This window comes from Marmota monax, unplaced genomic scaffold, assembly GCF_021218885.2.
Source record: "Marmota monax isolate L192 unplaced genomic scaffold, Marmota_monax_Labrador192_F-V1.1 WCK01_AAM20220418_F8-fsc00082, whole genome shotgun sequence".
NCBI classification, from domain to species: Eukaryota; Metazoa; Chordata; class Mammalia; order Rodentia; family Sciuridae; genus Marmota; species Marmota monax.
The window spans coordinates 2479152-2491343 of NW_026695207.1; the positions used below are offsets into that span (position 1 = coordinate 2479152).

The 12192-nt window shown below is 45.4% G+C and overlaps 1 protein-coding gene across 1 annotated transcript in view; it reads right to left on the reverse strand.

Annotated features, from left to right (window-relative positions):
* Adcy2 (adenylate cyclase 2) overlaps nt 1-12192 on the reverse strand; it is a 377019-nt gene that overhangs the window by 52927 nt on the left and 311900 nt on the right. The window contains exons 16-17 of the mRNA XM_046430364.1: nt 7348-7485; nt 1035-1154 (exon numbers count right to left, since the gene is read on the reverse strand). Coding sequence (XP_046286320.1) covers nt 1035-1154; nt 7348-7485 — 258 coding nt within the window. The remainder of the gene's footprint in view (nt 1-1034; nt 1155-7347; nt 7486-12192) is intronic.

Consider the following 12192-nt stretch of genomic DNA (forward strand, 5'->3'; position numbering starts at 1 on the left):
GTAGAAAAGACAAGGTCTCTGATCCAGACCAGGGCTTGCGATGACACTCAATTGGAAGACAGGACCCCCTTGGACAAGGGATGAAGCTATGGTTCCCCTCCTCCCAAACCCTGGGGACATTGCTGCCAGACCTTGGTCATCTTGCCCGTGGACCAGCCTCAGCTTCAGGAACCCCAAATAACATCAGAGGCCAATGTTTTTAGTACCAGAGCTGTGGGATTCCTAGGAACTTAAAATGATGAGAAAAGGGGTGAAAGCAAACTATCAAGGAGAACATCAGTAAAGGAAGAATGGAGGGATCTATTGTCACAGCTAATGGAGTTGAAAACAGTGGCAGGTGACTTTGGAAATACATGTATCCACTTACCAATTTCAGTCTCCAAGAGTCCATTGGCATTCTCAAAATTGACGGTGGAGACAGAAGTTAATGGGAAGACCCTGGGCTACTACTAGATGGTGATTCAGAAGATGAAGAGAGGGGTCTAAATTTTTTTTCTCAATAAAATCATGAAATAAACAAATTAAGTAGTAAGTGACTGATTTAACTTTTTTTTCCACTAGAAAAATTTATGTCTTTGAAAGTTTGGCATTTCAGTCTAGTTCCTTTGTGACACTGGTCAAAAAGAGTCAGCAAGAATTATTTGAGGACAGAATCACAGGAGAGGCAGAAGTGGGAGGTGTGGACTCCATCCCCACAGCGTTGCGGGGCAACATGAATGCACTGGACCGGTCAGCAAAGCCCATGAGCAACACACTCAGAAACTCAGCCACACATCCGTGGATGCCCAGGGCAGGTGGGGCAGGAGAAGGAAGACCACAGGGTTGGCAGCAGTACCGTGAGACTCCTGTGTTTTCACACTTGGATTAGGACGCCAGTGACCACTGTATCTGTAAATTCAGGACCCCCTCTACAAACCCAGGGAGTGAAGTTGAGAAAGGAGCAAAGTCCAGGACAGACCTCTGCTGACATACACTGTCCAGACTGACAGCATATAAGGAAATGACATGAAGAGTGACAAGTGCCACTTTCTTACCGGCAGGAAAAATAAGCTTTGTGCACGCAGAATTGCTGCCTGGTTGTTTGAGGCAGGAAAACTTGAGTTTGACACGTTGGCAGTGGGGAGGATTGTTTCCTCTGAGTTGCTCAAGAAAAACTGCAGAGAGAAAGGTGTTTTCAATGAGTTAGCGCAAATGAGATTTAAAACTTATCAGGTGGGTGCTGTTTATGAGCGGCTGTGTCCTTATGTGTGGGAATAGGATGGCTCATAGGACAGTGTCTCCGTACCGGAAACACTTATGTCTCCCATCTTGTCCTGTTTGAAGCCTTGGGAATTTCTATCCAGTAACTAAATAACTGTTGTGCTGCACATTCAATAAAGCATGCCAGGGCTCCAAGATTGATGCTAAAGAAAACAGAAGCACCTGTATAAATATTGAATGCACAGAGCCTGGGACAGAGGGCTCGGCTAGCTGGCACGGCCACGTGTGTGACATTCTGCTTTCCAAGACAACCAGAGCCTCGGGAACAAGGTCTCTTACAGTAACTGTGCCTTCTTGGTTCACATGCTAAGTGAGTCAATAGAGTTCTGTGGGTTTTGATTTCAAAAAACAAAATTAGCCCAGTGCAGTGGCCCATGACTATAACTTCAGCAACTTGGGAGGCTGAGGCAAGAGGATTACAAGTTTAAAACCAGCCTCAGCAGCTTAGCCAGGTCCTAAGCAAGTTAGAGATCCTGTCTTAAAATAAAAACATAAATAAAATAAAAAGGACTGGGGATATGGCTCTGTGGTTGGGTGCCCCAATATTAAAAAAAAAAGAAAAAGAAAAAGAAAGAAAGGAAGAAGAAAATTAACACTACGGGCAAAAGGTAACTGTTTGTGAACATCTGGGTAAGGCATCACAAATCTGAGAGGATGGATATTCTCAGGGAGAATAAAAAGGAATCCCAAAAAGACAAAGAGAGTGAGCTCTTGTGTCATGTGGTCACTAATAGCACCCAGAAGGCCGTGGTGGCCTGTTAGCTAGGCTGGAAGGACTCAGCCTCTCCTCCCTCTCTCACCCCTACCAGTCTCTCTCCTAGACCAGGTGACCCAGGGTCACCTGCTGTAATGTGGCTGAGTGTCAGAGGAACGTTCTGGAAAGATAAACCAGGGTGCTGTGACTTGGGCCATGTTCACCTGGCTGGAAGAAATCCATCTCCTCTATGAATCTAGGCAGTGGTTCTGCAAAGGCTAAGCATTCATACTCGAAGTTGGAAAACAAAACTTCCCTGAATTATTTCCGGCGGCTTTTGTCTACTCATTTATCTCCTTTGATGGCATAGATACTGGCCAACACCTGAGCTCACGTAGGGAGACAGGAAGGTGTTTATTCGTATGTTCTTGGGGATAAGACTCTTCTCTCCCAGGACTAACACTAGATATAGCACTTTGTCATTTGGTAAGGCTTAGGAAAACGTTAATTTAAAAATCAAAGAAATGCAGTAGATTTCTTTATTTACTGCTAAAGAATTTACAAAAAGTGTCACAACCCATAGTAGAACTGTACATGTGCCAATTCAAATATATCAGAAAAAAATGAATGGAAAAATTGCTTGGTAAATATTTGGCTTCAAAATGTTATAGCTTTAGATTTAATATGGCCAAAATTCTGTGTCAGCAAAGAATCAAGAAATGACAAATAACAGGAGACTGTTAACTTGGTGGATGACCACCAAACTTAGTTTTAGGCAGAGTCTTAAGATGATTAAAAAACCTTCTTGATGTAATTGCCACAGAACAGAATCTAAAGAAGTAAGAAGGGGTGTGAAGTCGTTGCTGTGGGAGGAGAGAGACACTTTGGGCAAGCGTTTCATGGGCACAGGTGCTGCATAACAGTGAACTCAGTCTCTGCGCACGAAGGGCTCATCGGCCCCTCGGCTGCCTCTTTCCAGTGTTCCTCAAGCATCCCTAAGCCAAGTGACCTCTGATCCCCTGTCTCCCTTTCTTCTGAGTTGACCCTCCCCACTGGCTCCACACGGGGAACCTCGGCATCAGCACTACCCGCGGGCATTTGCACATGTTCGGTCCTGGTAGTGGTTGGGAAAGTGACACTGTCATCCAGAATAAGACACCCCCCTTCAGTGCTAACAGCACTGTGTCTACTTTACTTCTGAATTTTACATTTCCCAGGCAATTAGAATCGTCTTAAGATCATGTTTTTCAGAGCATGTCCAAGTGTCAGCACACGATTTGATACGGCGCCTTAAGCCTGCTGGTACTGTGCCTGCCATCTGCATACAATCTGAAGTTCAGTGGCATTTCCAGTGACCTCAGCTGACCCCTTGTCTGTGAGGCTTACAAATTCATGAAATGTTTACGTATAATACATTTCTTGGGAGTTTGTCAGAAGAAATTGCCTAATGACAAGGGCAGTCCCAGGGTGGCAGTGTCAAGGATCAGAGGAAGCCCTGGCAGGGCTGTCTAGCTCACACATGTGCTATGAACTCAAGTTCAACACCAGGCACCTGCAACTTGATATCAAGAACCTATATTAAAAAGAAAGTGGACAGCTAATTGGTTATTCTCCACTTTTTATTGAGATATTTGATATCAAACAGATGAACATCAGATGTTAAAAATATCCTGATAAAATCCCACAATTTATTTTATATGAAACTTGACCTGTACTCTCAATATCAGTGCATAATGAAATTTTAAAAGCTGGTCCTCTGAACACACTGCTCTTATTGGCTCTGACTCTCACAAGGGCTGTTAAAATGCAGGCTCAAAAAAAAAGTAGTTATTAAAAATGGATGAAAAGTCTCAATGTGAAAGGGGCCCAGCTCCATAGTCAACAAGAGAGGGAAGTCATGGGCAGCTTCAGGCCATCTCAAATTATTCCCAACTGTCTCCCTCTGAGGCAAACTGGGTAATGGCAGAAGATGCTGGAGAAGCTGTTAATAAGGGCGGTGTGAAATGCAGGAGACTGAGGCTCACTGCTGTAGAGGGGCTGGGCCTCAATAAGAAGCCGAGGCCTTGGGCACAGCGTGCTGTGAGATGAGCCAGGCACAAGTACAGTTCCCCTGTGACCCCACCTGTAGGAGGTACTGGACCAGCAAACTCACGGGGACAGAAAGTGGAACGCTGGTTACCAGGGACAGGGGAGGGAGGACTGGCGGTGCTTCGTGGGACAGAGTTCCCGCTTGCACAAGTCTGGTGGTGGACAGTGGTGACCACTGCACCGAGTTGCCTATGTCCTGATGCCACTGAGTCTCATGCTGTCAGAGTTGCGGGAGTTATGTCAGACGTGTTATTACACAACAAAGAATAGCAAACATTAAGGACAGACAAAAGGGAAAAAACCAAAGTTCCTTGCTTTGTCCCTAAGAGAAACTTAGGAGTTTTGCTGGCCCCCAGGGGAGGTGTCCACTTTCCCAGGTGAGAGGCAAGACAACTCCCTGGTACTGCACCTGTGGGGGTGCCTTCTAACCTGCCGGCTCTGCTCCCATGATCTGAAGCTGGTGGCACCACCCAGTGGGGAGTGTGGCCAGGAGGCTGGGTCCGCCTCTGCCCTCCAGCTCAGCAGCAGGGGACCGGAGGAGCTGAGGGCATTTCCTTGTAATCTGTTTGATGTGATCAAAGGCACAGCCCCGGGGACAAGCTCTTCTGTGATTAATAAATTATAAGTTGGCACTACTACTAGGGAGAATTACTTCCTTTCCATATCTAACGTCAGCTTCCATACCATCTTATGATTTTGCTTTGACATAAATACTAGAGCACCTGCACGGACCACAGCCACTGATCTCGGTGCACCAGGTGTCAATAAAAATGGCCACTGGTCCCCTTCCCTCCGCATGGAAGGACAGGACGGGATAGAAAGCCATTTCCTTGCCCCAGAGAAGGTTGCTCAGTGTGGGCTGCTCTGTCCCACGGAGCACCACCATTCCTCTCTCCCCATCCCTGGTAACTTCCTCTCAAAGCCTCTGTCACCCTGTGCGAGTGTCTTCAGCGGACTCCTCCACTTCCCTTGGCAATGCACTCTGCTCTCTGTGAGGAAGGACAACAGTGGGAGACTTCCTTCTGGTACTGAAGACAAACCTCTCTCTAGAAGTATCCTGGTTGCTGCAGAGAGGTCTCCTAAGTGCTGTGCTTGCCAAACATTCACAGACAGCCACTAAATTACCATCTAGCATTACGAATTACCCACATGACATGTGGTCAGCTTCCAAATCAGATGTTTCCCAGTTGAATGCTCCTAAAAAAAATTACCTGATTTTTAATAACTAAAATTATTACCTAATAACTCTGCGTTTGGATTTTACACAAAAGGCAATGGTTTCTTTTTCAGAAGGTTAGGTACTTACCTATTCACTCACTCATTACTTATTAAATCACTCACTTAGAAACTAATGAGTGACTACTCCTTACAGAGAATTCACTTCTTAGGATGTTTGGAAATATGAAGAAAACAAAGACCTCCTAAAGAGATATCTTTCCATGCAGATATCATGTCAGATGGCTTATTGCTATAACACGCTGCTACTGGCCAGTGAAGGTGAACTCAGGAAGCACGTTGACGGGCACAGGTGGGAGACGAGGAGGTTTGATGATAAAGACATTGCAGCAGACACTCACTTCTGAGTGGAAAGGACACACAACTTTCTGGCTGCAAAAACCACTCAGAACTCCTGCCAGTGCACCCTGTTATCCTCCAAGAGTGCTGTTTCTCTGCCCCTCCTTGTTGAGTTCACCTTGGACTCAGCTGGCGCCTGCTGCTTAATCTACAAAACTGCTCTGAGCTGACTGCGCTTCCCGGGGAGCCGATCTCAGGGCAGCACTAATGCACAACACGCCACAGGCTGAGCGTGGGGAACCCGCTGTGGGAACACTCGGGTTTCAGTCTCTAGCCGAGGCTCTTGCCTACCTACCTCTCTGCCCACGACCCCATGACATCCTCAGGGTGGAGGAGGGCAAGACGCAGGTCCTCCTGATGGAGAGGATGGAGAGACCACTCCACTCCTGTGCTGGGGCTCCAGCCTATCTGGGCTCTAGCAGGCACTGGCCTCACCTGAATCTCCAGGTGTCTGGGGGCAATTGTGTGACCTGTTGCAGGGGCTGAGGGTGGACTCCATGTGAGCACCCAGGGCCAACATCCACTTCCTTAGCCCTATTTTTCACTACTTTTTCTGCAAATTTCTGCTCTCGTTCTAGACCCAAGGGCCATCTCTCCTCATTTCTTGCCCACCTTCTCTTGGCCCCACCTCCTCAGGTCCCTCTGGTGAACTCCTCGTGCTTCAGAACTCAGCCAGCAGGTCTGCTCTGCCTTCCTGCCACCTCTGTGTGCCTCAGTGGCTGCCTCTGGTGTGCATCAGGATGATTCCTGAACAGGTCCACTAGTGGGCTGTCTCTGGACCCACTCTGAGCTCCTTGAAGGCAGAGCGTGCCTTGGGCTCTGAGCTCCAGCAGTGGCCCTGGGACACACTTATGCATTTATATGCAGAAAGAATCTTTTCTATTTTGCAATGACTGCTTTTTCCTTTATGAAAACGACATTATTATTAAATTGTATGTGCTCTGTCACCTCAACCTAATGCTAGGCTTCTGAGAAGCAAGAACTCATTCTCATGCTCTTCTGCTTTTCCAACCACTTGCAAAGTATCAAGGACCCTTCTGGGTGATGGTGATGATGATGATGATGATGATGATGATGATGATGATGAAGGAATAATAAGGAGAATGTGTCTCCAAGCACACTCACGCCTAAGTGCCATCTTGGGGTAGACACCAGTAATGATGATACAGGTATGGGAAGAGTGGCCACTGGTTCCACTTGATACAATGCCCAGCATTGACCTAAGCATGGAGAGAACTCAGCTCACTTCAGCCTTAGGACCACCTGGTGGATAAATCCTGGCTGTCACTTTCCAGAAGTGGAAACAGAGCTTGTGACACTTCAGGGAAATCTTTCCAAAGCTCACAGCATAAGTCAGGAGCTGGGTTTGAAATCAGCCCTCCAAAGTCCTGGGCAGGACACTCGTCTGCTGCACCCTCTTAGTGTGATGGTCCTACAGCACTTCCTTGTGACTTCTGTGCTCTGCCAAGCAGTCACCAGGAGCAAGGACACAGGTAGGTACTGCCCTATGAAGCCACCGGCTCTCTCCAGGTCACCTGTGGAAACCTTCTTCTCCTTGGAGAAATTTGCTGCAGCTGATAGACACTGAATTTAATAGGCAGGAAGCCATGGATGTCACCAAAGGAGTTACAGTAATGGGTGTCACCAAAGGACTGCACCAGGACAGGCCATGAAAGGCAAGAATGCCCGGCCTGGCACGAGTCCTACGTGGCACGAGCCCTGGGGCTTACCATGTTGAACACGGCCATGGTGAGTATGATGGCCGTGGTGATGACTGTGAGGGAGATCCGCGGCCAGGGGCGGTTGGCGATGATGCCTGACGACTTCCAGAGCCACAGGAGAGAGGCAGAGGCTTTTTTGCTGCATTGCTGAGAAGAGAGGAAGAAAGGAAATGTGCAGCGGTTTAGTGGGTCCTCGAGAGGTTATTAATGATGGGGTTTAAAACCACAAGGAGCATCAGCACCATCCGCGAATTGGACAAGCACATCCCACCCTCCCCTGGGGACCCCCACCAAGCCACACTGCAATAAAATCATGTCAGTATCACGGTTACACATGAAGAACAAAGGGAATTTCTAAGACAAAGTATGAGGGGCCTGTATGCCTTTTAAAATAAACCTGAAATTATGTTTTTAAGTAATTCTGTTGGCAGGAGAAACACGTCAGTTAATTAAACCACTGTGGGGATGTGCAGGATCTCATCTGAAATGGTTATTATAAATTCAGCTGATTTGTGTAGAAAACAGATGAACACATCTCCCACCCCTTTTACTGCTGCAATGGCAGATTGTAAGGATACAACCAGACCACAAAATTGACCAAATTATATTGTTATATTTGTGTGTATGTATGAATATGTAAAAATGAATGCATTATGCATGATTATAAGACACCAATAAAAATATGGAAAAGAGCCCAGTGCAGTGTCACATGCCTATAATCCCAGTTGCTTGAGAGGCTGGGGCAAGAGGATTGCGAGTTCCAAGCCAGTCTCAGCAATTTAGTAAGGCCAAAATAAATAAAAATATAAAAAGGGCTGGGGATGTGGCTCAGTGGTTAAGTACCCCTGGCTTCAATCCCTGGTACAAAAATGTATGTGTTTGTAAATACAAAAAAGAAAATGTAAAAGAAAATACAAACAGACCACAGGCTTAGTTTGGAGTCTAAACCCACAAAGATGGTGCCCAGTGGCATGGGCAGGCTGGCTTCACCTCGTCCTGGCTGCCAGTCTGTCTTCCACACAGAGAAATTTTTTTTCAAAAAAATTTCTAGGCAATTTTTAATCATGTGGAGAAACATATTATTAAATTTACTCTCTAGATCACTTTAAAGTGTAAGAAATATTAACTATGTTCACACCACAGAGCGACATATCTAGCTTTTCATCTTGCAAAACTGAAACTCTGCACCTATCAGTCAAAAACTCCCCGTTTCTTCCTCCTCCCAACCCTGGCAACTGTCCTTCCATTTCCACTGGAGAGACCTCCTGTGAGTAGAGTCACGTCACCTGTGTCCTTGGGAGCTGACCTTTCCCACTAGCATGTGCCCTCAAAGTTCCTCAGACTGTACTATCCATGACGATTTCCTTCTTCTATTTGATGGAATAAACTTCTGCTGAGTGTCCACCGCGTCTTGCTTTTCCATTCACTCTCTGAAGGACAGACAGACTGTGGGCTGCTTCCCCCTGCTGGCTGGGTAGGCGTGGCTGCAGGAGCAGCTTGCTGAGTGCAAGAAGGATGGAGTCCTTTCAGAATGACATCCAGGGTCCCTCACCACTTACTGTGGTTCTAGTGATGAGCTCACCTCGCCAGAGGGCCACCTTCCCAGGGCGCACCCTTAGGACCAGGTGAGATGGTGGATGCAGAGTCCCCCCAGGTGTGGCTGACGAGTGTGCTGCAGGCAGGGGGTTTATGTGTCATGTGGAAGGACAAGTAGCCTACACACTCTCCAGGGATCATCCACATTCTCACCATTATGCTAAAGAGACAGTGGACCAAGACGATGACCCAAGACAGGAAACACAAAAAGGTAATGATTTAAAAAAAAATCACAAGTAAAGAAATCTGCCCTTGGACCTGCTCCATTAACCCAGCGGTGGGCCTGGTGAGACAGCAGTAAAACTCAACTGAAAGTCCTTCTGAACATCACTAGTACACATCCCTTTACTCTCTGCCTCTTACATTTTCTTTCTGAATCATTCCTAAAAACATTGTTGACAATGGACTTAATGTACCAATAAAAAGGAAAAAAAATCGAAAACAGACTTGTCAACAAGGTTTTTAGGAATGATTCAGGAAGAAAATGCAAAAGAGGCAGAGAGTAAAGGGAGGTTTACTACAGGGACACAGCCACATCAATGTTTATAGCAGCTCAATTCACAACAGCTGAACTGCGGAACCAACCTAGATGCCCTTTAGTAGATGAATGGATAGGGAAACTGCGGTACATATACACAATGGAATATTACTCAACCTTAAAGAAGAATGAACTTTGGCATTTTCAGGTAGATTGATGGAACTATAGAACATCATGCTAAGCGAAATAAGCCAATCCCCCAAAACCAAAGGCCGAGTGTTTTCTCTTATAAGCAGATGCTGATCCATCGTGAGAGGCAGTAGGGAAGATGAAGGAACTTTGGGTTGTGTAGAGGGAAGTGAGGGGAGGGGTGGGCAGTGGGGAGGGGAAGGACGGATGGGACAGACATTAGTACCCTGTATACATGTCTGATTACACTATTGGTGTGACTCTGCACACGTACAGCCAGAGGAATGAGAAGTTGTGCTCCATTTGTGTATAAAGTGTCAAAATGCATTCCCCTGTCATGTATGACTAATTAGAACAAATTCAAAAGAGAAATAGAAGGGAGACCAGTGGAATAGAGTAAGGGGATTGGGGGAGGGAGGGGAGGGAAAGGGGAGGTACTGGGGAATGAACTTGGTCAAATTATACTGTTTTATTGTGTGCATATATGAACACAGTAAATCCCACTGATATATATAATTATAATGCACCAATAAAAAGGAAAAGATTAAAAAATAAAAGAAAAGAATGAAAAACAAGTAAAAACAAAAAGCAAAAACATTGTTGCAAAAACATTGCCATACATTAAAGGATGACACAATAGCTAAATGACATTAAAACAGATGAGAGGTGGGTAGAGGACTAAGAAGAACCAGCCAGTGGTCCAGGTTCAAACCCAGAGAGCTGTGAGATTTTCTGCAGGTTCATTACCCTCTCTGGTCTCAGTTTCTATGTCTGTAGAATGGGGATCATGGCACCACTAGCCTCTTCATCCTGATGGGAGGTTTAAATGAGCACCTGGAGCACTGGGAATGGTCTTAAAAGTCTTGATTCTTATTATTTCCCTGAAGAAAATACGATATTTCTCAGAAACATTTTAGTGACCCCAAATCCACTTGCTTTATGCCTCTTTGGTCAACATCCATACAACCCTCTCTTTCTCCTCCTTCCCACTGTGGTGTTTCTCCTCCCTGTCCTGGTGTGAGATGAAGGACGTTTGTAGCACAGGAGCCCCACTGACGCAGATGCAGGACAATGTTTTAGCTTCACTTCTTGGGCTGCTTTTCCTAGGAATTCTACATTTCTCTGAAAGCCCCAGCACAGCTCTGGGCTCCAGGGACCCCAGGAGCGGGACCACTGGCTGCTGGCCGGAAATGTGCTCAGTTGAGGGCATCTTCCCACAGGCCACCTGGGGCCAGATCTGCACATCATGTTTCTACCCAAGTGCGAGGTTTAGATTGGGGTTGGTCGTGGCCTTAAATCTGTCCTCAGGTAGCGTGCCCCTTAATGCTCTGACTCAGGCACGATAGTGCACACCTGTAGTTGAAGCTATTCGGGAGGCTGAGGCAGAAGGATCACAAATTGGAGGCCTGCTTCAGCAACTTAGTGAGAACTTGTCTCAAAATAACAAAAAAAAAAAAAATAAGAGACTCAGAATAGCCCAAACAATCCTTAGCAAGAAAAGTAAAGCAGGAGGCATCACAATATCAGACCTTAAACTATACTACAAAGCTATAGTAACAAAAACAGCATGGTATTGGCACCAAAATAGACATGTAGATCAATAGTACAGAATAGAAGACAGAGAAAAACCCACACAAATACAGTTATATTAGACAAAGTGGCCAAAAACATACATTGGAGTAAAGATAGCCTCTTCAACAAATGGTGCTGGAAAAACTGGAAATCCATATGCAGTATAGTGAAATTAAACCTGTGTCTCTCATCATGCAGAAAACTCAATTCAAAGTGGACCAAAGACCTAGGAATTAGACCAGAGACCCTGCACCTAACAGAAGAAAAAGTAGGTCCTAATCTTCACCATGTCAGATTAGTTCCTGACTTCCTTAACAAGAGTCCTAAAGCACAAGAAATCTATCACAAGAATAAATAAATGGGATGGATTTAAACTAAAAAGCTTCTTCTCAGCAAAAGAGACAATCATTGAGATGAAGAGAGAGCCTACAGTATGGGAAAAATTTTTTACCACATGTACATCAGACAGAGCACTAATCTCCAGGATATATAAAGAACTCAAAAACTTTACACCCCCCCAAAAACCCAATCAATAAATGGGCTAAGAAACTGAACAGACACTACTCAGAAGAAGATATATAAGTGATAAACAAATATAAGAAAAAGTGTTCAACATCTTTAGTAATTAGAGAAATGCAACGTCTCATCCCAGTCAGAATGGCAGTATCAAGAATAGAATCAATCATAAGTGTTGGAGAGGATGTGGGAAAAAGGCACACTTACACATTGATGGTGGGACTACAAATTGGTGCAAACACTTTGGAAAGCAGTGTGGAGATTCCTCAGAGAACTTGGAATGGAACCACCATTTGACCCAGCTATACCACTCCTTGGTCTATATCCACAGGAATTAAAATCAGCATATTATAGTGACACAGCCACACCAATGTTTATAGCAGCTGAATTCACGATAGCTAAACTGTGGAACCAACCTGGAAGCCCACCAATAGATGAATGGATAAATGGATAAAGAAACTGTGGTATATACACACTATGAAATGTTACTCAGCATCAAAAGA